Here is a 27,636-nt window from a genome sequence, read left to right as displayed (position 1 = left end):
TGGATAATAAAACACACCTTTACCTGTTTCCTTTACACATGTGGACCAACACCAAGTCTAGTAGTTATTCACATACCAACTCAGCCTAAGGTCCTCTGTCGCTCCGTTGTAAAGCATGGCACTTGCAACGCCAGGATAGTGGTTCACAATCCCCAGGACCACCCATTTTAAAGAAAACATTTTTTTATTTGACCTTTAACTAGGAAAGTCAGTTAAGAACAAATTCTTATTTTCAATGACAGCCTAGGAACAGTGGGTTAACTGCCTTGTTCTTGGGCAGAACGACAGATTTTTTACCTTGTCAGCTCAGGGATTCGATCTTGCAACCTTTCGGTTACTAGTCCAACACTCTACCACCAGGCTACCTGCCACCTCGTACATAAAATGTATGCAGTATGCACGCATGACTAAGTGGCTTTGGATAAAAGCGTCTACTAAATGGCATATATTATATATTATAAGGAGAGGGTGGTGGTTGCAGTGCACTGTGGTAGTCAAAAATGTCTGTGGATCTGAATACAAACTCAAGGCTTTATGGTTATATACTGTAATCTCTATAGAGAGCTGGCAATACTAAGAATACTCTTTACAGAAAATCATTTCAAATATCCAAATCTTTATTTTTAAAAATTGTGTTAAAAAAAACATTACATTTTCAATACGTGCCCTGCTCTTATAGTTCATAATTACATTCATAAAAACTACCAATACTGACTAAAACCAAATGTATTAATAAATAGTTAAAATGTACATTGCAGCAGTCTAAAAATTCTGCACCCCACTGAGACCAATTATGTTAATAAATATAGAAATACATTTCTAGAATGTATAAAATGCCTCCACCTATCCAAACCATCACCAAGGGCTCTCAGTCCACTGTTCTGGGGTCAGGTCTGTATGGTTTGCTCAGTGATCTATGCTCCGAGGTTGAGGTTAGGGCTGTGGCTTAGTGTTACTGAGGTTGAGGTTAGGGCTGTGGCTTAGTGTTAAATAGACTGGGGTTGAGGTGGGCATTTTAGGTTTTGGGTTGACATTTAAGTTTACCTAAATGTTAGAGGTTACAGTTGAGAGTTTAGGCTTGGACACAGAGGTTAGGTGTAGGGTCAGGGTTAAGGTATGGTGTCAAGTTTAGGGTGACTTGGTCTCCGTACCGGCTCTGGCTCCCCTCTGCGCCTCGCTTAGGCCGGGGTCCTGTCCCCTGTCCTCAGGAGCTGATCAGCTTCCTTCCTTTCCCAGAGGGCCAGGGGTGAGGGGCTGGCCCCCCCTGTGATCCCCCTGCGTCTCCTCTTCCCTCCACCAGTATCTGTGGAAGACAGCGCCATAGAATGTACTCATTATATCTCTACTTCAATCTGTGGGGGTGGGCACAGCAATGTCACACGTCAATCACACTTGACACGGAAATGACACTAACATTTAACCCACTTCTGTTGATGAACACTCAGCAGATTCTTCCTGTATGAAGGAATCACTGTTTTCACAGAGACTTGGGAGTCTTTATCAAGCTATGTGAAACGTAGAGATGACTCAACTCAAACTTAAGAGGAGTAATGTAATATATTTCCTTATTGGGCATGCTCACATTATACCCATTTTACATTATCATGCCAACTCAACCTGTACTGTTTTTATTTAACCGGGTAAGTTGACTGAGAACACATTCTCATTTACAGCAACGACCTGGGTAATAGTTACAGGGGAGAGAAGTGGAGATGAATGAGCCAATTGGAAGCTGGGGATGATGAGGTGGTCATGATGGTATGGGAATTGGGAATTTAGGCCAGGACACCAGGGTTAACACCCCTACTCTTATAATAAGTGCCAAGGGATCTTTTAGTGACCAGAGACAGGACACTCGTTTAAACGTCCCATCCGAAAGACTGCACCCTACACAGGGCAATGTCCCCAATCACTGCCCTGGGGCATTGGGATATTTTTTATTATTTTTTTAGACCAGAGAAAAGAGTACCTCCTACTGGCCCTCTTACACCACTTCGTCGCATCTGGTCTCCCATCCAGGGACCACCCAGGACCAACCCTGCTTAGCTTCAGAAGCAGCCAGCAGTGGGATGCTGGTGTATGCTACTGTGCTCGGTCCAATCATTTAGTTTCACACTGTCCTTCCAGAAGAGTTCCAGCAACTATGTGTTAGCGTAACCAGGCCAGTGCAGTACATCTCGGCTCAGTGTGGAAAGGGTCATTGTGGTTCTTGCCAGGGCACGGCTATATGGTTCTCACTTAGTCAATCCTCAAAGCTTTGTGGTTGTCTACCCAGGCTGATAATCAGAGGCCTTGGCCAGGGGTGTGGAGGGCTCGTAGGGGTCCCAGGCCGTACTGTTCTCTCAGCCTGTTGCCTTGCTCCATGGTCAGGATGACAGAACTGCGGCTGTACCACTGCCTCTCTACAGCTGTAGTGGCTGTAGTCTGGCCCTCCCTCTCTACAGCTGTAGTCTGGCCCTCCTCTCTACAGCTGTAGTCTGGCCCTCCCTCTCTACAGCTGTAGTCTGGCCCTCCCTCTCTACAGCTGTAGTCTGGCCCTGCTTCTCCACACTGTAGAACAAGTCCTTGCCCTCCTTCTTGTAGCCCTTCACTCGACCTGGGGAGACAAGGCAAAGCCAGAGAAGGGTTGATAAGCAGTCAAATTTGCATCATATCAGCTACATGGAGAAAAACAGTCAATTGAAGAGAGGACTACAGTACACTGATGTTAACATTCCACTGAAGATCCATTACATTTGTGGAGAGTGCAGGATCACCAATGCTTCTTTTTCCATTTAAAGACAGAATTGGAAAAGGGCCAACCACATGAAGGGAAATGAGTTTACAGTGACAGCCTGACCTCTTCTCAGCCATGGGTCTGTGTTGAGACTCGAATTGTCTTATTTTCTATCCTCCACTCCAAACCCATTCCAACCCCATCTCTCTCTTCTCCTGTCCTGCGTCCAGATTCTCCACACGTGTTTTCACACTCCCCGTCATGCGTTTAACCATGGGAGAAACTTCCTCCAGTTAATGCTTACACCAAACCAATCATATGCTTTTAAATCCATGTCAGGGATTGTTCAAGTGGAAACTTTGAGAGTGCAAACGATCTGTCCTCTCTTTTCCCCTTCTCATGCCGCTTTCAAAACAACTGGGAACTCTTTGACTTCCGACTTTATTACTTTCAAAACTACTGGGAACGAGGAAAGAAAACGAGCTTGGACTGGGAAAAATCTATTTGAACGGTCATTCCAACTCAGGTCTCTTTCTAGAGCTCCGACTTTCCGACCTGAAGATCACTGACGTCATGATTTGACCTCATATTTTTCAGAGTTCCCAGTTGTTTTGAATGCAGAATCACCTGTGCTGAAGTACTCGTCCTCCAGCAGTGCCGTGACCTCAGTGTCCAGGGGGATGGGGTCGCACAGCAGGATGTCCTTGCCCGTGACCTCGCACTCATAGCTGTCATCGAAGAGCAGCCGGTAACGCCCCTCGCCCAGGTCCTTGGTGATGCGGGCGGAAGTAGAAAGTAGCCATTGCTGGACCACGTTGGCCACCACGCGGAAGCCCCACGAAGCTGCTCCCAGCTGGGGGCTGCTTTCATCTTGGGAATGGTGGTGAGGAGAGATGTGTGAGGAGTGGCTGGGAACCACTGGGGCTGTCTGGGATGTGCGGGGTGGGGACACAGGGGGTGTAGGGCCTCATCCCTCGGAGGAAGGACACAGTGGTGCCGCGGGCATTGGCACGAGGGACCCCCGGCACCCCCTGAGAGGGGTCAATAGGACAAGAGCACCATCAACATTTTGAACATTACAGACATATGTTTAGAAACGTTATGTAAAGAATAGATCAGCGTTACTCCTTCCAGTGGAACAGACCAGTCATGTTCTATATACACTGCACATATTCTTCAAGTTAGTGCTTTTAAGTTTGGGCTCCTTTTAGTCAATAAGAAACATACATGTAGACAGGGACAGCTGTGTTTGCATTGAGATGATTAGTGAAGACAGGAAAAGGAGACAGCTGGTTGCATTGAGATGATTAGTGAAGACAGGAAAAGGAGACAGCTGTGTTGCATTGAGATGATTAGTGAAGACAGGAAAAGGAGACAGCTGTGTTGCATTGAGATGATTAGTGAAGACAGGAAAAGGAGACAGCTGTGTTGCATTGAGATGATTAGTGAAGACAGGAAAAGGAGACAGCTGTGTTGCATTGAGATGATTAGTGAAGACAGGAAAAGGAGACAGCTGTGTTGCATTGAGATGATTAGTGAAGACAGGAAAAGGAGACAGCTGTGTTGCATTGAGATGATTAGTGAAGACAGGAAAAGGAGACAGCTGTGTTGCATTGAGATGATTAGTGAAGACAGGAAAAGGAGACAGCTGTGTTGCATTGAGATGATTAGTGAAGACAGGAAAAGGAGACAGCTGTGTTGCATTGAGATGATTAGTGAAGACAGGAAAAGGAGACAGCTGTGTTGCATTGAGATGATTAGTGAAGACAGGAAAAGGAGACAGCTGTGTTGCATTGAGATGATTAGTGAAGACAGGAAAAGGAGACCGCTGTGTTGCATTGAGATGATTAGTGAAGACAGGAAAAGGAGACAGCCTGTGTTGCATTGAGATGATTAGTGAAGACAGGAAAAGGAGACAGCTGTGTTGCATTGAGATGATTAGTGAAGACAGGAAAGGATACAGCTGTGTTGCATTGAGATGATTAGTGAAGACAGGAAAAGGATAATGTCGCAGGGACCCTGTGGGATTGGAGAGACAATGGTCTGGAACAAATACCTGGGCTACTGCAGCTCTCTAGAAACAGCAGGATGGAGGATCCTTGTTCTAAAGCTAGGAACCCAAAATGTTCAATTTCTGTACTCAAGTCTAAGGTTTCATTAAAACTATCTCAGTGTCTCATCTCAGGTGACTTGTTTTCAAAATGGAAGCCTAAAGGTTGGAAAAATGTACACGCACCCACACGTTTTAGAATGCTGAATGATGTCGGAAGCAACCAACTCCCATGCGTCCATGCGTTGCACACCGGTTGAATCGTGTTGCATTACTATTTTGGGAAGGCACAATTGGCTACGTACGTGCTGGCGTGGATGTAGTTGTGTTTGTTCATGCACCTAATGCCTGCTTTTGATGATGTCACTAGGTGTTTCTGAAACTCTGACCCACTACAGCTCCAGTGGCGTCCCTAGACAGGGCTCACCTGGACAGGGGTGAGCGGGACGGAGGTCTGCCCCTCCTGGCTCTTCCGCGGGGCGTCAATGGGGTGAAGGCCCGTGACCCATGGAGTCCTTGAACTCTCTCTCTCATGAACTCTGACCCTGCCGTTTGACCCCTGTGGCCCCTCTGCTGTGGCCCACTCCCCCTCCTGGGGCTGCAGACAGAGAGGGACAGGGAAGGATGAATCATCCCATAAAAAGCTGAACTAAGGTCAGTTTTGTATTTTTCCTTATGATGGTTGGGTTAGCTGATCCTAGATCTATGCCCAGGCCAAGTTCTACCAAGAGAAGGACGGTCAGTATAGCAGAAATGGGGCAGCTGATGGATACCCCTATTGTGACCATATGGGCTGGTCCATCTAGGGGAGCAGTTGTGATAGGGCCTTAGAATAACTTATCTGGGTGTTGAGTTGGGGGGTTGTGGCGGAGGGGTAGTTAGACAGTGGCCAAAGACTGACATATGCATGCATACCTGTCAACACGTAAGAGTGGTTAAAGCATAGACATAGAATGTCACTTCTAGTAATTATATTTCTATGGTTAAGAGGGTACTTAGAACCCTTGTTTAGTATAGGAATTATTTAGTTTCTCTGATGTTTGTTGTTGACAGGTGTGAAAATGTGCGTGCAAAGACAACAGAGATTAAGACTAAGAAATAAGCAGAATAAATAGTGTTAGAGCATGGATATAGATCATGTTACAGAAGACTAGACTGGGGGCCACTCATTACAAGAAGGCAGAAGGCAGTCACTAGACAGAAAAGGTCAATTCAGATCGGAAATTAACTGCATGCATCATAAAAATAAACTATCCAATTCAAACCCATGTCCATTACAGTACCTGGCAGACTTGGCCCCTCGGCTGGGCGGCATGATAAACTCGGGGCCCCTCTGGGCAGGACCCGTGACTATGCTGGTGCCCCCGGAGCTGTGCTGCAGGCTGGAAGCTTTGGAGGACAGAGAGCTGACATCACCCAGGTCACCGGAGGTCATGGAGCTGCCGGTGCGACATGGAGAGATGTCGCTTTCCAACACACGGCTGTCCACCACCGGCTCCTCCGACTCCTGAGGAAGAGAAACAACACACACACACACACACACACACCACACAGTGAGGCGTAATCAATGTCAAAAAGAAAGAGTTGAAAGGTCTGAGCTAAATGGCTTGGTCCCCACCTCAGTGACCTTACAGTCCACCTCTCTCCCGCCTCGTAGTACACGTCTGTGATGATGCGTGTGACCGTCGTCCGCACTTCCTGAATGGTCCGCACGTGTCTGCGATGGGCGGGACCAGCAGCTGCCCTCGAGGGTGGGGTCTCTGGCTCGCCCTGTCACACAGAAGGGGGTGGAGTTAACCCTTGACCCTCAGAATGCATTCTTCGCTTACACCCATCAGGGGCTGTATGTATCAAGTATCTCAGAGCAGAAGTGCTGATCTAGGATCAGTTGTGCCTCAGAGATCATAATGAATAATATTACATGGGCAGGTTGGATCCAGATCCTAAATCAGCACCCCTGAGACATTTGATACATTCAGCCCTTGATCTGCTACAAGGTCACTCCAATTTTATATTCTGTCAGAGATAAAATCATAAAATACAATAAGCAATTGTCAATTTATGAATTTAATTTCAAACAGGATGCCAATCTTGATCTGCTAAACCGTTAAGGAGTAGGGGCTAGCAGAAGGGACAATGGTTGTTTCTGTTATTCTGTTATGTTATTATTGTTCCATTTTGACATTGTAAGAAGGACAGGAGGTGTGAGGTAACTAAGGACCCTTACGCTGGCTGCTGGAGACCTGGGGCCAGCCGCTTCAAAGCTGGTCTGCTGAAACGCCACTCTCTGACAAAGCTAGAGTCAGAGAGGAGGAAGCAAAGGACACATGAGACAAGCAAGGTTGGATGAAGAGAGTAAGAAAGAGGGAGGGGGGGGCGACAAACAGCAGGACATGAGACAGGCAAGGTGGATGAAGGGAGTGAGAGAGAAACAACAAAACAGGAGAACATGAGACAAGCAAGATTGATGAAAAGAAAGAGAGAGAACAAGGGGGGGGGGGAATGTTGTTAGGCTAGAAGAATAACGGACAGGAATCTCATCACTTTCTATCCCCTTGCAATATGATCAACCATATCCTTGTAGCTAACCCAGTGGCTCTTACCTTACTGGGTGAACTGGGAGAGATGGTGTTGTCAAAGCTTGTCTGTTGGGACACGGCCCTCTGTCTGATGGCAGCGGCTCTGGTGGGGGTGGATGGCTCCGGGGCCCACACGGCTCTCTATCCCCAGCTGCGGTGCCTTTTTGTGGTGTTTTCACTGCTGGAAGGCCTGGGGTGGATGGTTCAGCAGAGGCTCTTTCTCTCTGAGCCCCAATGGCAACATATGCTTCACTTCCTGGCGGGGGCTGGAGAGGGGCTCGGATTGGCTGTTGGGGAGGCTGATGCATTCCAGGGAGAGAGAGGGGATGGAGGGTCTTTGGGAGCTTTTCTGCTGTGAGGGTGAGCTGAACAGTTCCCCTCTGTGAAAGGTGAGAGAGACATTTCATATGTCAATGGCACAATCAACCACTTTCATTGTGTGGTGAGTGTTCAAGAGCCAAAATGGCTGCCGTGCATCACCCAGAGGGGCGCTACACATGGATGGGGTGAGTCCCTACACTGTAAAGCACTTTCAGGACTAATAGAAATACATGTATGCACATATAAATATACCGTGCCTTCAGAAAGTATTCATATCCCTTAAATTATTCCACATGTTGTTGTGTTACAGCCGGATATAAAAATGGATTAAATACATTTGTTTTCTCACCCATCTACACACAATACTCCATAATGACAAAGCGAAAACATATTTTTTGAAACTTTTGAAAATTAAATACAGACAGCTCTCATTTACATAAGTACTCACACCCCTGAGTCAATACTTTGTAGAAGCGATTACACCTGGATTGTGCAACATTTGCCTATTATTATTTTCATAATTCTTCAAGCTCCGTCAAATTGGTTGTTGATCATTGCTAGACAACCATTTTCAGGTCTTGCCGTAGATTTAAGTCAAAACTGTAACTCGGCCACTCAGGAACATTCACTCTCTTCTTGGTAAGCAACTCCCATGTAGATTTGGCCTTTTATTTTAGGTTATTGTCCTGCTAAAAGGTGAATTCATCTCACAGTGTCTGGTGGAAAGCAGACTGAACCAGGTTTTCCTCTAGGATTTTCCCTGTGCTTAGCTTCATTACGTTTATTTTTTATCCTGAAACTCCCCAGTCCTGAAGCATACCCTAACAGCCAGCACTATGACTGAAATAGAGTGGTACTCAGTAATGTGTTGTATTGGATTTGCCCCAAACATATCACTTTGTATTCAGGACAAAAAGTGAATTGCTTTGCCACATGTTTAGCAGTATTACTTAGTACCTTGTTGCAAACAGGATGCATGTTTTGGAATATCTGAATTCTGTACAGGCTTCCTTTTTTTCACTCTGTCATTTAGGTTAGTATTGTGGAGTAGCTACAATGTTGTTGATCCATCCTCAGTTTTTCTATCACAGCCATGAAACTAACTGTTTTAAAGTCACCATTGGCCTCCCCATGGTGAAATCCCTGAGCGGTTTCCTTCCTCTCCGGAAACTGAGTTAGGAAGGACAGCTATATCTTTGTAGTGTAATTAATAACTTCACCAGGCTCAAAGGGATATTCAATGTCTGCCCTTTTTCTCTCTTTTTTTTTTACCCATCTACCAATAGGTGACCTTGGCGAGGCATTGGAAAACCTCCCTGGTGGTTGAATCTGTCTGAAATGTTATGCTCAACTGAGGGACCTTACAGACAATTGTATGAGTGGGGTACAGAGATGAGGTAGTCATTAAAGATTATGTTCACCACTATTATTGCACACAGAGTGAGTCCATGCAACTTATTATGTGACTTGTTCAGCACATTTTTACTCCTGAACTTATTTAGGCTTTCCATAACAAAGGGGTTGAATACTTATTGACTCAAGACATTTCAGCTTTTCATTTCTAATGAATTTGTTAAAATGTAAAGTCAGAATTCCCCTTTGACATTATGGGGTTGGTGACAAAAAAAGATACATTTAATTCATTTTAAATTCAAGCTGTAACACAACACAATGTGGAGAAAGTCAAGGGGTTTGAATACTTCCTGAAGGCAATGTATAGAAACGTATAGAACGGCTGATATCATCCTTTGCCAAATGTTAATAAAGGTTTCAATATTGCCTCTGTAGTCCTGTAATGGACCGAGAAGCAGGTCCAACTAGGGCTGTGGTGTGTTGTGTGGACACCTTGAAAAAGACCTTGTTATAACACCTCGACAGGACAAAACCAAACAGAGCCTCCATCTCTCTAAGGGGGCATGAATGGTACCCAAAATAGCAGAGAAGTAGGTCTCTCTCACACGCACTCAACCTACTTCCTGAATTCTAAAGATATACCAGGACAGGTAGAGGGCTATCAAGGTCAAATGGACACAAGATTGGAGCAGACAATTAATGTCCCTTGTTAATCCCAATCGGACATACCGTGAAACTCTAATTAATAGCATGGGTGTTTATTTGCTTAAAATCACTCAACACAACAGGCGCTTATTAGAGACAGGCGACTATTTGAGCTAAACAACTATTTCCTTAATAATGCACACAGCTTTTTGCTCACTTGCATAGTTAATTCACTTCTAGCATTTTAATAAATGTTCTTCATTTTCTGCACTAATGTGTTATCATTTACACACTGTCACATTTCTGTATTAGTATGCCTCTATTTTGAGAAAATAAATAATTATATAATTATTCTCCTATTTGACTGTGCAATTTTGGCAGTTCTTACTTTCACCACTAGTGTGCGATCAGCCGATTTCTAGGGTTCTGTACTCCAGAAGTTGACTGTTTTTGTGTTTGCCAGTTAGCTAGCAGTTCTCAGCTGTTAGCAGCCAACGGCTAGCAGTTTCTTACTGCTGATAAAAACAGATGACTGACATAACCTTTTCTAGTCATTACTGAATTATTCAATGTAACAAATCAAACATGAAACCTTGTAAATAAGTCATCGTAACCTTGTAAACAATTCATTTAGACCCAGCGTTTATTTGAAACAGGCGTTTATTTGCTGAAATGTGTGCCACTGTCCGGCTTTTAAAATGGACAAGCTGCTATTTGAGACTAGGTTTAATTGAAGTTTTACAGGACTTTAAAACAGAAGGGATACTCTGAGGCGACAATAGACATTAGGCTTGTGTTACTACTAGGCTCTCATTTCAGCCAGCAGGGGGAGCTATTATACTGGGAATCAACTGACTATACTTCAGGTTGGCACCAAATGCTCAGAGACAAACCTTAGTTTTTGAAGGCGTGCTGACAAGAACTATCCTTCTCATGCATCCGAAGAGATCAGTCCGAAACTGGGAGGTAGCCTACTATCCAAATTTGTCCACTAAGAAACGCTCGTTTTAAGGTTTGCATTGCGCAACATTTAAAAAATGTTGTGCCACACTGACCTGATGAACACAACCCATGTCAGAGGCCATACACGTTGTTTACCTGACAGGGGTTCCAGGGTCACTGGGATGGGCCTCGGCCTGGTCCTCCATCACCTGTCTGTGGGCCTCCCTCACCCTGCTGAACACAGAGGGCTGGGCAGGGGGCTGGGGACAGGGACACTGGTCATACAACAAGCCAATAGAATGTCATGAAATTGCCTTGCAATGCAGTATTCTCCATTTCCTTGGGGAAGAACGGAAATGTGTCTTTATACTAGAACCAAACCCCCTGAGACACACACGCGGAGACACCCTGAGCAGTCCCTTACTAGAGCAAAACGGCAGGAGTCGGCATCTAGGATACGGACACCAGCAACCCCCCAGCGAATTCAAAACTACTTTCATAACCCGAGTGTCAACTCAACTGTGCATGGTAAAAGGATGAGCACTCACCCAGAGACAGCGCTCCTAGTGGCTGGAGACTAATGCAGGGAAACTTAAATCAGTTCCACCAAATTTCTATCAACATGTTAAATGTGCAACCAGAGGGGGGAAAAAAATCTAGATCACCTGTACTCCATACACAGAGGCGTGTACCAAGCTCTCCCTCCATTTGGTAAATCTGACCACAACTTTATCCTCCTGATTCCTGCTTACAAGCAAAAATTAAAGCAGGTAACACCAGTGACTCAGTCTATAAAAAAAGTGGTCAGATGAAGCAAATGCTAAACTACAGGACTGTTTTGCTATCACAGACTGGAACATGTTCCGGGATTCTTCCAATGGCATTGAGGAGCACACCACATCAGTCACTGGCTTTATCAATAAGTGCATCGAGGACGTCGTCCCCAGTGACTGTACGTACATACCCCAACCAGAAGCCATGGATTACAGGCAACATTCGCGCTGAGCTAAAGGGTAGAGCTGCCGCTTTCAAGGTGCGGGACTCTAACCCGGAAGCTTACAAGAAATCCTGCTATGCCCTACAACAAACCATCAAACAGGCAAAGCGTCAATACAGGGCTAAGATTGAATCATACTACACCGGCTCCGACACTCGTCTTATATGGCAGGGCTTGCAAACTATTACAGACTACAAAGGGAAGCACAGCTGCGAGCTGCCCAGTGACACAAGCCTACCAGACAAGCTAAATCACTTCTATGCTCGCTTCGAGGCATGCAACACTGAGGCATGCATGAGAGCATCAGCTGTTCCGGACGACTGTGTGAATCACGCTCTCCGTAGCCGACGTGAGCAAGACCTTTAAACAGGTCAACATACACAAGACTGCGGGGCCAGACGGTTTACCAGGACGTGTGCTCCGGGCATGTGTTGGCCAACTGGCAGGTGTCTTCACTAACATTTTCAACATGTCCCTGATTGAGTCTGTAATACCAACATGTTTCAAGCAGACCACCATAGTCCCTGTGCCCAAGATCACAAAGGCAACCTGCCTAAACGACTACAGACCCGTGGCACTCACGTCCGTAGCCACAAAGTGCTTTGAAAGGTTGGTAATGGCTCACATCAACACCATTATCCCAGAAACCTTAGAGCCACTCCAATTTGCATACCGCCCAAACAGATCCACAGATGATACAATCTCTATTGCACTCCACACTGCCCTTTCCCACCTGGACAAAAGGAACACTTATGTGAGAATACTATTCATTGACTACAGCTCAGCATTCAACACCATAGTACCCTCAAAGCTCATCACTAAGCTAAGGATCCTGGGACTAAACACCTCCCTCTGCAACTGGATCCTGGACTTCCTGACGGGACGCCCCCAGGTGGTGAGGGTAGGTAGCAACACATCTGCCACGCTGATCCTCAACACTGGAGTTCCACAGGGGTGCGTGCTCAGTCCCCTCCTGTACTACCTGTTCACCCACGACTGCATGGCCAGGCACGACTCCAACACCATCATTAAGTTTGCAGATAACACAACAGTGAACACCTGATCACCGACAATGACGAGATAGCCTATAGGGAGGTCAGATACTTATTTTCCACCATGATTTGCAAATAAATTCATTAAAAATCCTACAATGTGATTTTCTGGATTTTTTTTCTCATTTTGTCTGTCATAGTTGAAGTCTATGATGAAAATTACAGGCCTCTCATCTTTTTAAGTGGGAGAACTTGCACAATTGGTGGCTGGCTGAATACTTTTTTTGCCCCAGTGTATATATTCATGTACATACTACCTCAATTGGGCCGACCAACCAGTGCTCCTGCACATTGGCTAACCGGGCTATCTGCATTGTGTCCCGCCACCCACCAACCCCTGTTTTACACTACTGCTACTCTCTGTTCATCATATATGCATAGTCACTTTAACCATATGTACATACTACCTCAATCAGCCTGACTAACCGGTGTCTGTATGTAGCCTCGCTACTTTTATGGCCTCGCTACTGTATATAGCCTGTCTTTTTACTATTTTAATGTTGTTTTATTTATTTACCTGCCTATTGTTCACCTAACACCTTTTTTGCACTATTGGTTAAAGCCTGTAAGTAAAGCATTTCACTAAGGTCTACACCTGTTGTATTCGACGCACGTGACAAATTTGGTTTGATTTGATACAAACCATGGAAACCAAATGACCTGACAAAGTCAGGTAATACATGTATACGTAAATACATTTAAATATGCAAATAAATGCAAATGTCAGCCATGATCATTCACTGACGGTTGTAACATACTGTATTAAGCATCTTTGTATATATACACATTATTCTATAATATTCTCAACAGTGCTCTTATTTGGGGTACAGAGTTGTGAACAAAAAGGCATCCCAGTATGAAAAAAGTATGAAAATATAGGCACACACACTACTGTAAGTGGCTCTGGATAAGAGTGCCTGCTAAATGACTAAAATGTAAACAAAATAATATTAAATGAAGCTGAATCGTGATAATGAGATGTAAAAATCAATTTGGGACACAGTCAAATCCCAGGCAGGGGAAAAAGCCTGAAATCGGGCTGCCTTGCATAGAAACCAAAGCGGGTTACCTGGTTACAGCCTTGACAACGGTGGTAACCTTGGAGACAGAGCCTTCCTCGTCTGATTGCGGTGGCTCTGGGAGGAAAAGAAAAAGTGTTTAATTTGGTGTTTTGGGGGGGTTGAACAAAAGAAATAAACAAACAAACAGACGTCTATTCTTGCAGTAAAGGTGTGAGAGTCAGCAGATGTCACATTTCTATACATCAATGGATACACTTCAGTAGTCATATGAAACCCTTTTAATTCTATGTACACAGTTGTTGGATAGTGTTTAATGCTGTTTGCATTTTCTATGGACCACCGTACCATCTGAAAGATAGTCCCTTGTCCCTCCATGGTATCAACACACAGATTCACAAGAAAATAACATACAGATGTCTTGAACATCCATAGGCAAACAAATAGGTCACATACATGGTCATATCACGTTTATAAGCAGGCATTGGAATATAAACCATTACAACAGCTATAATTCCTATTCCATTGGTAATAACATGGTAACCCAGCAGGCCTTAATGAGGAATGTTATTTTTCTTGTCTTTTGTAGGTTCTAAACAGGCCAAACACTTAGGTAATGACACCATAATGTGTTTGTATTGTGGATCTTTATTTGATTGTCATGTTTCCCCCACAGCTCCCTCTGCTGGGATCTCCACTGGGCCAGTACTGACTGGCAATTTAGAATTACACCCACCTGTGTGGTCTTGTTGTGACATTGATTGCCATTGCCTTGCACGCTGAAGGGCTCATACCCCAAACGTTCGTGCGGCAATAAAAATGTCAATTTAAGTTTATTTACCGGAGTGCTGTCCTATTTCTGTTCTTTGAATAATGTGGTAATAACACATAACAGCTCTTACTCTGCAGGCTGAAGTGTTCTGAGCTGCCCTCCTCCACAGGGGTCACCAGCTTCATCCGCAAACTCAGTTTCCCATCAGCCCCGTCGGCCGTGTCCTCGCCACTCTCCCCCGCCGTGATTTCACTGGTCGCCATCGCCGTCTCCGTGGAAACATCACCCACCGCCGCGGACTTCTCAGAGAAGGAAGTCATGTCTGAGGAAAACAAAAAGAGCCGACGACCACCACGATGTAATCTGGCTCAGATTAGAGCCTCTCTGGGGGATCCTACTAGCGAACCATGATATTGGAATGATGAGGTGAGGTGACTGGGAGAACAACTGTGTTTGTGTAAAGGGGGTGGGTGCGACAAAGAGAGAGTATGTGTGTGTGTGTGTACCTGAGTGGGTGAATCGGAGAGAGAGGGTGAGTGTGTGTTGATGTATGAGGGCAAGTGTGAGTGTGTGTGTGTATGTGGGATAGAGAGTGAGTGTGAAGTGATGTGTGAGACTATATAGGTTGGTGGTTAGAATACTTTGCTTCAGTTCACATGGTAAAGCTGGCTATGGAGAGAGCCAGTTGATAGTATTTCTTGAGGGGGAGGAACCCACCAATCGGAGTGCTGTGTCTTGGTGTCTGCTTCAACTGGCTGATCAGAGGGGGAGTGGCACTCACAGGAGGGCCAATCAGCTCGCCTTCTTTGGGGAGAGTGAAGTGGAATGGAATCTCTGCAGAGGACAAATATTAATACAAACAAAAACCATTACGATCTCTGAACAGACTGAAATGACGACAGGCTATATAGCCCTGGTAGCCCAATGGATTTACTGCAGGGACAAAACACTTTGAATTCAATAGAGTCGCCTTCCCTTCATGGCCACTGATCCGTAGGGACTAGGACACATGAAAGTAACAAGATGAAAATCTATCAAATCTTTCAGCTATCAGTGGTCAGCAAGCAAGCACATGGGGGGGGGGGGTCTACATATTTATTGAATCACTTCAAAAGCTGTTAAATCAATAAGCAAAAATACACGTTTTGAACAACCCACCCCATCCCACACATACCCTGGTGACCTACCCCCATCCCACACATACCCCTGGTGACCTACCCCCATCCACACATACCCCTGGTGACCTACCCCATCCCACACATGCCCCTGGTGACCTACCCCATCCCACACATACCCCTGGTGACCTACCCCATCCCACACATGCCCCTGGTGACCTACCCCATCCCACACATACCCCTGGTGACCTACCCCATCCCACACAAACCCCTGGTGACCTACCCCATCCCACACATACCCCTGGTGACCTACCCCATCCCACACATAACCCCTGGTGACCTACCCCATCCCACACATACCCCTGGTGACCTACCCCATCCCACACATACCCCTGGTGACCTACCCCATCCCACACATACCCCTGGTGACCTACCCCATCCCACACATACCCCTGGTGACCTACCCCATCCCACACATACCCCTGGTGACCTACCCCATCCCACACATACCCCTGGTGACCTACCCATCCCACACATACCCCTGGTGACCTACCCCATCCCACACATACCCCTGGTGACCTACCCCATCCCACACATACCCCTGGTGACCTACCCCATCCCACACATACCCCTGGTGACCTACCCCATCCCACACATACCCCTGGTGACCTACCCCATCCCACACATACCCCTGGTGACCTACCCATCCCACACATACCCCTGGTGACCTACCCCATCCCACACATACCCCTGGTGACCTACCCATCCCACACATACCCCTGGTGACCTACCCCATCCCACACATACCCCTGGTGACCTACCCCATCCCACACATACCCCTGGTGACCTACCCCATCCCACACATACCCCTGGTGACCTACCCCATCCCACACATACCCCTGGTGACCTACCCCATCCCACACATACCCCTGGTGACCTACCCCATCCCACACATACCCCTGGTGACCTACCCCATCCCACACATACCCTGGTGACCTACCCCATCCCACACATACCCCTGGTGACCTACCCCATCCCACACATACCCCTGGTGACCTACCCCATCCCACACATACCCCTGGTGACCTACCCCATCCCACACATACCCCTGGTGACCTACCCCATCCCACACATACCCCTGGTGACCTACCCCATCCCACACATACCCCTGGTGACCTACCCCATCCCACACATACCCCTGGTGACCTACCCCATCCCACACATACCCCTGGTGACCTACCCCATCCCACACATACCCTGGTGACCTACCCATCCCACACATACCCCTGGTGACCTACCCCATCCCACACATACCCTGGTGACCTACCCCATCCCACACATACCCCTGGTGACCTACCCCATCCCACACATACCCCTGGTGACCTACCCCATCCCACACATACCCCTGGTGACCTACCCCATCCCACACATACCCCTGGTGACCTACCCCATCCCACACATACCCCTGGTGACCTACCCCATCCCACACATACCCCTGGTGACCTACCCCATCCCACACATACCCCTGGTGACCTACCCCATCCCACACATACCCCTGGTGTTCCCCACCACCCCATCGAAAACATACCCCTGGTGTTCCCCACCACCCCATCGAAAACATACCCCTGGTGTTCCCCACCACCCCATCCTAAACATACCCCTGGTGTTCCCCACCACCCCTTCCATGCCTTCCTCCTGGCTACTCCAACAGCTGACAATCTTGACCCTCTATTTCTGAAACTATCCGCCGCCATTGTCGCAACCCCTATTACCAGTCTGTTCAACCGCTCTTTCATATCGTCTGAAATCCCCAAGGATTGGAAAGCTGCCGCAGTCATCCCCCTCTTCAAAGGGGGAGACACCCTGGACCCAAACTGTTACAGACCTATATCCATCCTGCCCATTATGGTGTCATTACCTAAGTTTGGCCTGTTTAGAACCTACAAAAGCCAAGTCAAAAAACAGGTCACTGACCATCTCGAATCCCACCGTACCTTCTCTGCTGTGCAATCTGGTTTCCGAGCCAGTCACGGGTGCACCTCAGCCACGCTCAAGGTACTAAACGATATCATAACCGCCATCGATAAAAGACAGTACTGTGCAGCCGTCTTCATCGACCTGGCCAAGGCTTTCGACTCTGTCAATCACCATATTCTTATCGGCAGACTCAGTAGCCTCGGTTTTTCTAATGACTGCCTTGCCTGGTTCACCAACTACTTTGCAGACAGAGTTCAGTGTGTCAAATCGGAGGGCATGTTGTCCGGTCCTCTGGCAGTCTCTATGGGGGTGCCACAGGGTTCAATTCTCGGGCCGACTCTTTTCTCTGTATATATCAATGATGTTATTCTTGCTGAGGGCGATTCCCTGATCCAACTCTACGCAGACGACACCATTCTGTATACTTCCGGCCCTTCCTTGGACACTGTGCTATCTAACCTCCAAACGAGCTTCAACGCCATACAACACTCCTTCTGTGGCCTCCAACTGCTCTTAAACGCTAGTAAAACCAAATGCATGCTTTTCAACCATTCGCTGCCTGCACTCGCACGCCCGACTAGCATCACCACCCTGAATGGTTCCGACCTAGAATATGTGGACATCTATAAGTACCTAGGTGTCTGGCTAGGTACTAGGTGACAACTCTCCTTCCAGACTCATATCAAACATCTCCAATCTAAAATCAAATCTAGAGTCGGCTTTCTATTCCGCAACAAAGCCTCCTTCACTCACGCCGCCAAACGTACCCTAGTAAAACTGACTATCCTGCCGATCCTCGACTTCGGCGATGTCATCTACAAAATAGCTTCCAATACTCTACTCAGCAAACTGGATGCAGTTTATCACAGTGCCATCCGTTTTGTTACTAAAGCACCTTATACCACCCACCACTGCGACCTGTATGCTCTAGTCGGCTGGCCCTCGCTACATACATACTCATCCCCATACTGTTTATATTTATTTACTTTTCTGCTCTTTTGCACACCAGTATCTCTACCTGTACATGACCATCTGATCATTTATCACTCCAGTGTTAATCTGCAAAAATTGTAATTATTCATCTACCTCCTCATGCCTTTTGCACACAATGTATATATATTTTTTTATTTTGTGTTATTGACTTGTTCATGGTTTACTCCATGTGTAACTCTGTGTTGTCTGTTCACACTGCTATGCTTTATCTTGGCCAGGTCGCAGTTGTAAATGAGAACTTGTTAAACTTAGGTTAAATAAAAGGTGAAATAAATCAAATAAATAAAAACATACCCCTGGTGTTCCCCTCCCACCCCATCCTAAACATACCCCTGGTGTCCCCCCCCCACCCCATCCTAAACATACCCCTGGTGTCCCCCCCCCCCCCCATCCCAAATATACCCCGGATGCCCCCCCCCCATTCCCCAACCCAAACATACCCCTGATGACCCACCCCATCCCCCAACCTCGGTCTACACACAATATATTGGACAAAAACAAACTTCTATCTACTTCATGGATTCTTAATAGTCTTTCATCGTTTCCTTGTGTCCTCGCTCCTCAAAATGCATTGGAGGTGAGGGAAGAAGGTCTGAGGTTCCTCCCCTCTGATCTTTTCCTACAATGTGTTTTGAGAAGGAAAGAAAGAAGAGAGGACACAAGGAATCAAGGAAATGCTATTGAGTCACCTGATATCTCCACAGGCATCTAGGCCTCTCACCTCCAGAGCTGTCACTGAGGCTCTTGTCTCGGAGCCCCTCTGCTTCCCTAGACCCTTCCTTATCAGCCTGGGTGAGTCCGATTGGTACCAGCTGGGTGTCCTTCAGCTGTGACCCTGTGCCATTGGACGACACTGACCCCCGCCGGCTTGCCACTGGCTGAGACGTGCCCATGTTAGACGGCGACTTAACTTCCTTCTCCAGTAGCTGGGAGCTCCTCTCACTCTCCTCCAGCACAATGATGCTGCTGCAGCTCTCCTCCTCTCCTACTCCTCCCTCACTCCTGGAGTGCGAGACAGGGAACTTCCCTATTTTTTCCTCCTCTTCTTCCTCCATGGGCTCTGGAGAAAGCACCTGGCTCTGAGAGAGAGACAGATAGAGGCCTGAGCCCTCAGGCCCCAACGTGCTGTCGTGCTGCTTCTCTCCCCCCTCCTCTATCCCTTCTTCATCTGCTTTGTTTTTCTCCTTTAGGCTGTTGGTAGCAGTGCCTCCACGCTCCTGCGATAAAGACTGTATGGATTTAGACGGGTCCCTGTTTTTCTGTGAGCTCGTCGGGCTTCCCCCTCCTCCTGCTTCTCCTATGTCTCTCCTTCCTCCTCCATCTCTTCTGGAGTCTACACAAACACCTGGACTCGGAGAGAGAGCCTTCACTGATCCCACGTGAGACATCTGTGGGAAAACAGACTGGGATTGAGACTGAGACAGGGAGGCTAAACTACAGGCAGCGCTATTCGAGGAAGAAGGCGTCTCCTGCACACAGCTGCTAGGGGTGAATAAGTCTATGGTTTCAAGCTTCTGTTGGGAGGAAGGAGAGGGGGAAGAGGCCTTGGCATCCTGCTTCTGAGAACTCTCCGTTTTGGTCACATTGATACCATCGTCGCCTATATTCATGTTGCGTACATTCAAGGTTGTCTGTTTGTGCGTGTCAGACTTCTGTGAAGTGTTACATTCCTCTCTCCTGGTACTTTCCCCGCTAGTCTTCAGTAAGTCAGGCACCTGAGGAACTTTAGGCAAAATAGCAGGTGTTTTTGGGTCAGAGGGGACCCCGTTACTTTCCCTCTTCTGGCTGTTACGTGAAATCACAGAGTCACTGGTGTCTATCTGTAGGCGTCCGTCCAGACCTTCTTCTATCTGTGTAGCCTGACTGTCCTCCTCGACATCCTTCCCCCCAGCCTGCATGGAAGCCTGCTGGGCCAGACTACAGCTCTGAGTATTCACAGACAGCTCCAGTTGGAAAGAATCAGTCACAGAGTGTTCTCGGTCAGTTGTTGTGGGTGCTTTGGACTGGGTGGGTGCAGCGGCCATCTTGGGTGAGCTTGAATCCAGTGCTGTGGGTTGGGATGATGATGTCACTTTCCTGCTGTGCGTCTCTTGTGGAGCTATGCTACTGCTTCCAGCCTCTTGGCTCTGGGTTGGGACAAATACATCCTTTGGAAAGGGAAAAAGAAGAAACTAAATTGGTGTTTTATGAACCTATAGGACTTAACCTGATTGAATAATGAGATTCTTGATCATCATAATAAACCAACATAATCCATAATAAGGGAAGAATAAAGAGCGATAAGGGTAGATCCCTGGTCTCCATTTATGTGGTACCATGTGGCTCAGTTGGTAGAGCACGGCACTTGCAACGCCAGGGTTGTGGGTTCAATTGCCACGAGGGGACTAGTAGGAGAAAATAATAGTAGGAAAATGTATGCACTCAATACTGTGAGTCACTCTGGACAAGTGTGTCTGCTAAACCACTAAAATTTCAATTAAAAAAATATATAGATATAGTTACATTCAAAGGTGAAAGTTGTGTACAGAAAAATGTAAAGACTTCATTCTTGCCTTATACTTTCTAAAAGTATATAATCATACTATTTAGAACAAACTGTTTAGTAAAAACATACGCCGTAAGCAACATACTGTGTGTCAGACTTTGAGGAGACATGTACTTGTGGTTGTTCCACTTAGCTATCTTAAGATGAATCCACTAACTGTACGTCACTCTGGACAAGAGCGTCTGCTAAATGACTAAACTGTCAAAAAAATAATACTAGGCTCATCCATACTGAGAAGACGTCATCTAATGCACAATTTGGTTGTTCCCCACCATGCTTTCATTTTGGTACAGCCCAAACCCTTACATGATTATCAGCTGTTGTCAAACACACATTGGTCTGAGTTCCTACTACATGAAAAGCCATGCGTATGACATCCAGGCATTTAAAGCAAACTACATTTTCGAAATGACTCATACTATAAAACATGATATTTTTCACATTCCCAAACAGCCTACTATTTAGTACGCAAAAACGGATAACCGGACACGGCCATTGAGTTCAGTGCTAACTGAATCTATTTTTCCCCCACTATCTGGTCAATGGATTAAAGATACGTACATGAGAGAACTCAGGCTGGGTAGGCAGAGAGAGGGTCCTCTCCAACACAAAACCTGGGGAGTTCTGGGATACTGGGGTGGATGCTGAGGGGTGTGACTTAGGAGCTGGGTCCATGTCCATTGGCTCCTCCTCCTTACCATCCGATTGGTCCTCCGGAGGCATAGACGTGTCCATTGGTTCGTCGGCACCTGCGGGGTTACCAGAAGTCTATCACTGAGTTCTATTTTTCAGAATAGAAACTAAAACAACGGACATGTCAACTGGATAAAATAAAGTTTAGTTACCCAGTTCATTTTCTTGTCCTGTCGGTGAATTGGGGACGATGAAAGGTGTTTGGCTCAAGTTTTCCTGGGTGGGTGCTACAAACTCAGAGTTTCTATAGGAAGGGAAGGCAAAGATGAATGCAACAATCATTCTTCCTCTGATGAGGACAAAACAGAATCGCTGGCTGTGTTCAGTAGGGACAAAACGTTTTGAAATGGTAAAGTACTACCTCAACTTGACCAATTGGAACACAGATTTTCCTATTGTCTTGCTGAACACAACCCAGGCCAACCCAAACAACAGGGCAACTACTCCAGGGATGCAAACTCGTGATGGGCCTAAAAAGGTGACACTTTTTATTTGCACTGAAAACATGCAAAAAAAATCCCTGCCAGGGGGAAAGGCAGGTTTTAACTAATTAAAAACAAAAAATAATATTATCTACATGATCAGTATAAATATTGCACTTGGGAAAAAATCTTCTTAAAGTAGAAATATAATGCCTGTTTTGTTTCATTTTATTTTTGCTCTATTATAGTGGCCAATATATACATCGATCAAGTGAACAAGGTTACGTGTGCAAAAATAACTTTCACTGAGTAAAAAAATATATAATCCTCCCTCACTCACACACAGGTGTTACTGTCAAGTTCAACACAACAAAAACAATATCTTTGGGCTACACTGAATAGTGTTACATTGTACACTTTCTGCCTGTGGACATCTGTTCTACAATGTGCCAGGAAAAGTGAGAGGGAAAGTGTGTCGTGATCCTTTCACCTCTATTTTCATTCTGAAAATTAACCACAAACTGTAGAGGGGTAACATTAGTTAATATTTCACACAGATTCAGGGTCCAGTATGCAACTAACGCGTTATAATTTGAGGAACGGCAAGGAGTCGAATATCAGTTGATACTATAGCGAATTGGTTAGGTTACTAATGTTAGCTAGCTAACGTTAGCTGTCTGACTTTATTAGCAAGCTAATTTTCACACCATAAACTCAATTGCTTGATCAGATGAGTTGACTAATGTTGCTCAATATTTCTCTGGCTAGTGTTGGTAAAGTAGGGGTAGAGCTTTAAAACACAGACGTGCATTATGGGTAACGTAGTAAGTTAACTTTCGGTTTTGAATGCAATTGTGTGTGACCGGGATGTAGCGTGACTGTTTTGCTCCGTTTGCACACTATTTTATTTTGTCATTCGGACTACCTCAAATGATGTACAAGTTTTAATAAAAACTAACTACTTCAGTGGAATTCCAGGCTAACACGTCATTAGCAGAGGATAAGATCCCCAAATGTGAGAATTACCCCAGAGCATCCATACATTGCTCTGGCCTTGGAGCTAGCAAGTGAAGGCTCCCCTGAGCCGTCCCGACTACGGTCTGGAGAGGAGGCAAGAAAGGTAACACTAGCTAACGGATAATTCGATCCAGCTAGCAAGATACATAACAATACTAATACTATTCCACCACACTCTCTCCCTCACCTCAAACTTTCCAAATGCCAGTTGTTTTCCGGTTACAGCTCATGAAATACGCTTCATCACCTTCTCACCCCGTCTCCGTGGTCAGGCTTCTCGCCTAACGTACCTCTTCTTTCTCGTTCAGGGGGCGCGCTGCTGTAACTGGCGCGCTGCCTTTCCAGAGCGCGCGCTGATGCTGTAACTAGTCAATTGTTTGTCTCCTCTTTCTTCAGTCGCGTGCTGCGCTGCATTCTATTGTTATGTAAACGATCTGCTGAGCCTTGGATACAGACAGTATTGCTCCAAACGCGCATCACTCGATCGTTACAGCCAGTAGTGATCCAACCCCCCCCAAAACTTTTCTCATCTGATCTACATGAATCATGTAGGTCACCTATTTTGGCTTCAAAACGGCGAATTTCACCGAAAGGTGACTAGTTTGCATCCCTGCAACTCAGTGGGAGTGTGCAGTATAGTGTTGAGGTGAGAAAGGTCTTACTGGGAGAGGCTCTCCTGCACCAGGGTGCCCTGCCCAGAGAGGTGCAGCAGACGCAGGGTGTGGGCAGGGGTCAGGGTGGGCACGCCTTGGTTCTCTGCCTCTGACATTGTGCTGTCCACCCCTGTGCCTACAGAGAGAGAGAACTCCATTATCATCTGTTCATTTTGTGATCAATTGTTCATGTCAACTGTTGATAACAGTTGTGACTGCTCACCTTCAAATTGTTTTGTGAACAACAGACTACACTTGTTTTAACCTCTTCCAACAAGAGCTGCTCAAACTGGAGAAGTGCTGTAAGCCCTGGCAGTCTATAACACAGACAGATAGTTTGGATGGGTGGATATATGGACGGCCCACCTGTCTTGTCAGTGTCGAAGAGGTCCTCCTGAGAGGACAGCAGCTCAGAGTCGTCCCCTTTGGGATCCTGGTCCTCAGAGGCCTGCAGGCCCTGGGAGTGGAGCAAAGCCTGGACACTCAGTTCCCGGCCAGCACGACCCAGGGGCTCCGACGAGCTGCTAGAGCTCACCTCCGACCTGGGGCAAGGACCAGACACTTTATTTAACTCATGCACAATTCCAAATCAACGCTTAGACCTTTTATTTACTTCTGGAGATCTGAGAGAAGTTGATGTGTAAAGCAATATGGTGAACATTCCACCTAGCCTATTGGGCAAGTTAGACTCATTACCATATTGCTTACATCTATCAAATCTTCCCAGAGCTCCACAGGTGCATAAGATATTGTCTAGGAGTCGATTTGGGATTGAGCAACAGAACTAGCATGTGTAAATCTGTGAGGTATGGATCGATCATTTTGGGGCCGAATCCTAGCTTTATAAAATGACTACCAATGTCCCACTAACATCAATGTGTGATTCACGTGAATCTTCCAATTAAGGTGTGCACTTTTCATGTTCAGATTCAGCCCTTCTTATTAAAAGGCCCAATGCAGCCGTTTTGATCTCAATATCAAATCATTTCTGGGTAACAATTAAGTATCTTACTGTGAATGTTTTCAATTAAAATAGTCAAAAAAACAAAAGTAGCTTTTTAGAAAAAAGTTATTTCCCAGCTAGGACTGTCTGGGAGGGGAAAACTGAAAACTAGCTGTTAATGGTAGAGGGGTTTGGAACTCTTATTGGTCTATTAACTAATTAACCACCTGGTGATGTTACCAGGCAGGTGAAAACTTCATCCCACCAAAACAGGCAGAAATTTCAGGCGGCCTTTTCAAACAATTCTTACGCTAAAAGGGCATCATCATAATTTTCACAATTTCAGTATTATTCAAACCAGACAATGATGAAATGTATATAAAACACAGGAAATCATATTTTGGACTGCACTGGACCTTTAAAGCTTGACTCTCGAGCCCTTGTGCTACACAGAGGCTTTATGACTAAATATGATCTTGTAGGTACGCATCCTGGATATGGATATTCTCACCTCTTGGATTTTCTGTCCTGACTGCCTGAAGGCAAGCCCCTGGTTGTGTTCTTCTGTTCACCTAGTGACAACAAAACAATGACAAGTCAACAAAATATGTTTAACTTTGGTCAACATTTCAACTGGGTCCAATTCACTGCAGCAAAACATTTTGCAATGTAAAATAAAAATATGTCTGTGTTCTTATTCTTCATGAACATGTTCAGGGTCATATTCATTAGGCACACTGTCGCAAAACATTTTGCAACAGAAAATGAAATAAAAGCTCATTTCTTACTGGACAAGTTCAGGTAGTTCCTTTCCATTTTCCTCAGAAGTTCAGTTTGTTGCATAATGAATACGACCCAGGTAGAACCACCCTGTTTCTCCCCGTTTAAAATGGTTTCCCACCTACTAAACACGACCATGGACTCAAGAGAAGTAAAGATAACTTAGTATTGTTACCTGGCTGGTTGTGTCTCTGGCTGTCTGTCTGGGCAGCAGTAGGGCTCTCCTCCTCCTGACTGTTCCCCACCACGTCACCTGGACCCTGGCACTCAGAAAGCTCCAGAAAATCTAACTTGGACACTCCCCCTAAAATACACACAACATAAACATGCACAGCTCAAAATCATGATTCATGAAATGCAATACTGACCTGGAGATGATGAAAAAGTGGCACAGCCTAAAAATTATGTTTCCAACAAGAGCATTGATGGAGCATTTCAAAACTTACACAGCTACAGTATATTATCTCAGAGACACGTCTCAAATGGTTATTTCTTTCTCTGTTAAAAACTGCTCATACCTTCAGGCTGGGCGCAGTGTGTAGTGGAGTCCGCCCCAGACTCCGTGGCCATGTCTTCTGTAGAACACCTGATGGTTTCAGGGATCAAGATGTCAACGTAAAGCAGACTATTGCTGAATTCCAAACCGACCCCTAGCCTGCCCCCTACAACCTAGCTACCTCTGTAGATTGGAGGTGATTGGAAAGATATAAGCGTTATAGAGTCATCTTGCCTTCTGATTGGTTAGGTGGAAATGTCACCATATTGCGTCCACCTATCCAATCCTCTCAGATCTACAGTAGTGTCTAGGTAGTAGACAGGGGCCAGGGGCCATTTGGAATGCAGCATACTTCTCAAACATCTCAGCTGGCTGTCTCAATGCTTTTACAAACACTTCAATTCACTGCATCTTGGTGACAATGTTATCCTAGTACCTACCTCCTTGTATTGGAGCAAACTTCTAGGACTTGACTTTCCTCCTGGTTGACTAAAGAAAATACATTCAATAGGTTTAAGACAAAATACAATGTCTGCTATGGGGAGACAAATGCTATCAACTGCTTTCAATGTTACCAGCGCTATCAATAGGCTATATGATTGTTATTACTCTGATAATGGCTGCAATGGTTGAAACCAGAGTTTACATTTCACACTTAATATTTTCTGTGCCCTTAACTTAGCAGCCTGGACTTTTAGTGTTTCTGAGGGTACATTAGTTTGCTATAGGAGCGACCAACACCCCACTAAATGTTCCAAATCTATGTAAGCGGCAGGGTTCGAACACAAGTTTTCTGCACACCATAAGAGTGCATTATCCCACTAAAAAACCCAATGCAACTCTTCAGGTCCCAGGCAAGGATACTCATCACAGCAGTCACATACAGAGAACCACAGCTTCAAATGGTGAGGTGTCATATGTATCAAACGTATCAGAGTAGGAGTGCTGATTTAGGATCAGTTTGGCCTTTTAGATCCCAGTGAATAGGATTACATGGGGGGGGGGGGGGGGAACAGCACTCGTTCTCTGAGATGCCTTATACATACGGCCCCAGGTATCCAATCTCTGTCCTTTGTGGTCACAGTTTGAGAGACCAACCTGGCCCGTTGTGATTGTTGTTCTGGACCCTCTCTGATTGGCTGTCTGTCTCAGAGTATCGGTTTCCTGCCGGAGAGGACATCAGCTCCTGGGGAGAGAGAAGGCTGGATTCAGTGGCCCTGTTCATATTAGAACAACAGGCATCACTCCTTCCCATGAAGTAGGACAAGCACTGATCTGACATGACTGGATTATTTGATGAAAACCCTGCTGTCACCTATCCAATTGTGTCAGTATTGACTCCATGGCAGGTAGGATGGAGGTATGCATCTTAAATGGATTCAAATTGAGCCAAGTGATATTTTTTGCTTTTGACAACTGACTTGAGATCTGCTATCCCCACACTTCTAACATGAATGAATATGAGCTTCACAACAAAACCAGTCCTAGATCAGTTGTAAAGACTTATAGAGGTAAGTAATGTCATGTCACAACCTAAGTTGATATGCCCCAAAGTT

General features: G+C 45.8%; 1 protein-coding gene across 1 annotated transcript in view; it reads right to left on the bottom strand.

Annotated features, from left to right (window-relative positions):
• Window positions 1-27,636, bottom strand: part of LOC109877446 (TP53-binding protein 1-like) — a 57,208-nt gene that overhangs the window by 28,168 nt on the left and 1,404 nt on the right. Inside the window, 23 exon segments of the mRNA XM_031812391.1 lie at window positions 2,483-2,596; window positions 3,344-3,586; window positions 3,633-3,747; window positions 5,194-5,364; window positions 5,668-5,681; window positions 6,045-6,273; window positions 6,399-6,536; window positions 6,994-7,062; window positions 7,370-7,448; window positions 7,525-7,725; window positions 13,725-13,791; window positions 14,577-14,768; window positions 15,164-15,280; window positions 19,253-20,678; window positions 21,638-21,825; window positions 21,922-22,013; window positions 23,871-23,997; window positions 24,228-24,403; window positions 25,316-25,376; window positions 25,760-25,888; window positions 26,103-26,170; window positions 26,521-26,569; window positions 27,179-27,266. Coding sequence (XP_031668251.1) covers window positions 2,483-2,596; window positions 3,344-3,586; window positions 3,633-3,747; window positions 5,194-5,364; window positions 5,668-5,681; window positions 6,045-6,273; window positions 6,399-6,536; window positions 6,994-7,062; window positions 7,370-7,448; window positions 7,525-7,725; window positions 13,725-13,791; window positions 14,577-14,768; window positions 15,164-15,280; window positions 19,253-20,678; window positions 21,638-21,825; window positions 21,922-22,013; window positions 23,871-23,997; window positions 24,228-24,403; window positions 25,316-25,376; window positions 25,760-25,888; window positions 26,103-26,170; window positions 26,521-26,569; window positions 27,179-27,266 — 4,153 coding nt within the window.

The sequence above is a fragment of the Oncorhynchus kisutch genome, unplaced genomic scaffold (assembly GCF_002021735.2).
Source record: "Oncorhynchus kisutch isolate 150728-3 unplaced genomic scaffold, Okis_V2 Okis03b-Okis08b_hom, whole genome shotgun sequence".
NCBI classification, from domain to species: Eukaryota; Metazoa; Chordata; class Actinopteri; order Salmoniformes; family Salmonidae; genus Oncorhynchus; species Oncorhynchus kisutch.
The sequence above is the reverse complement of the archived record's forward strand: the minus strand, read 5'-3'. Positions and strand labels throughout refer to the sequence as shown.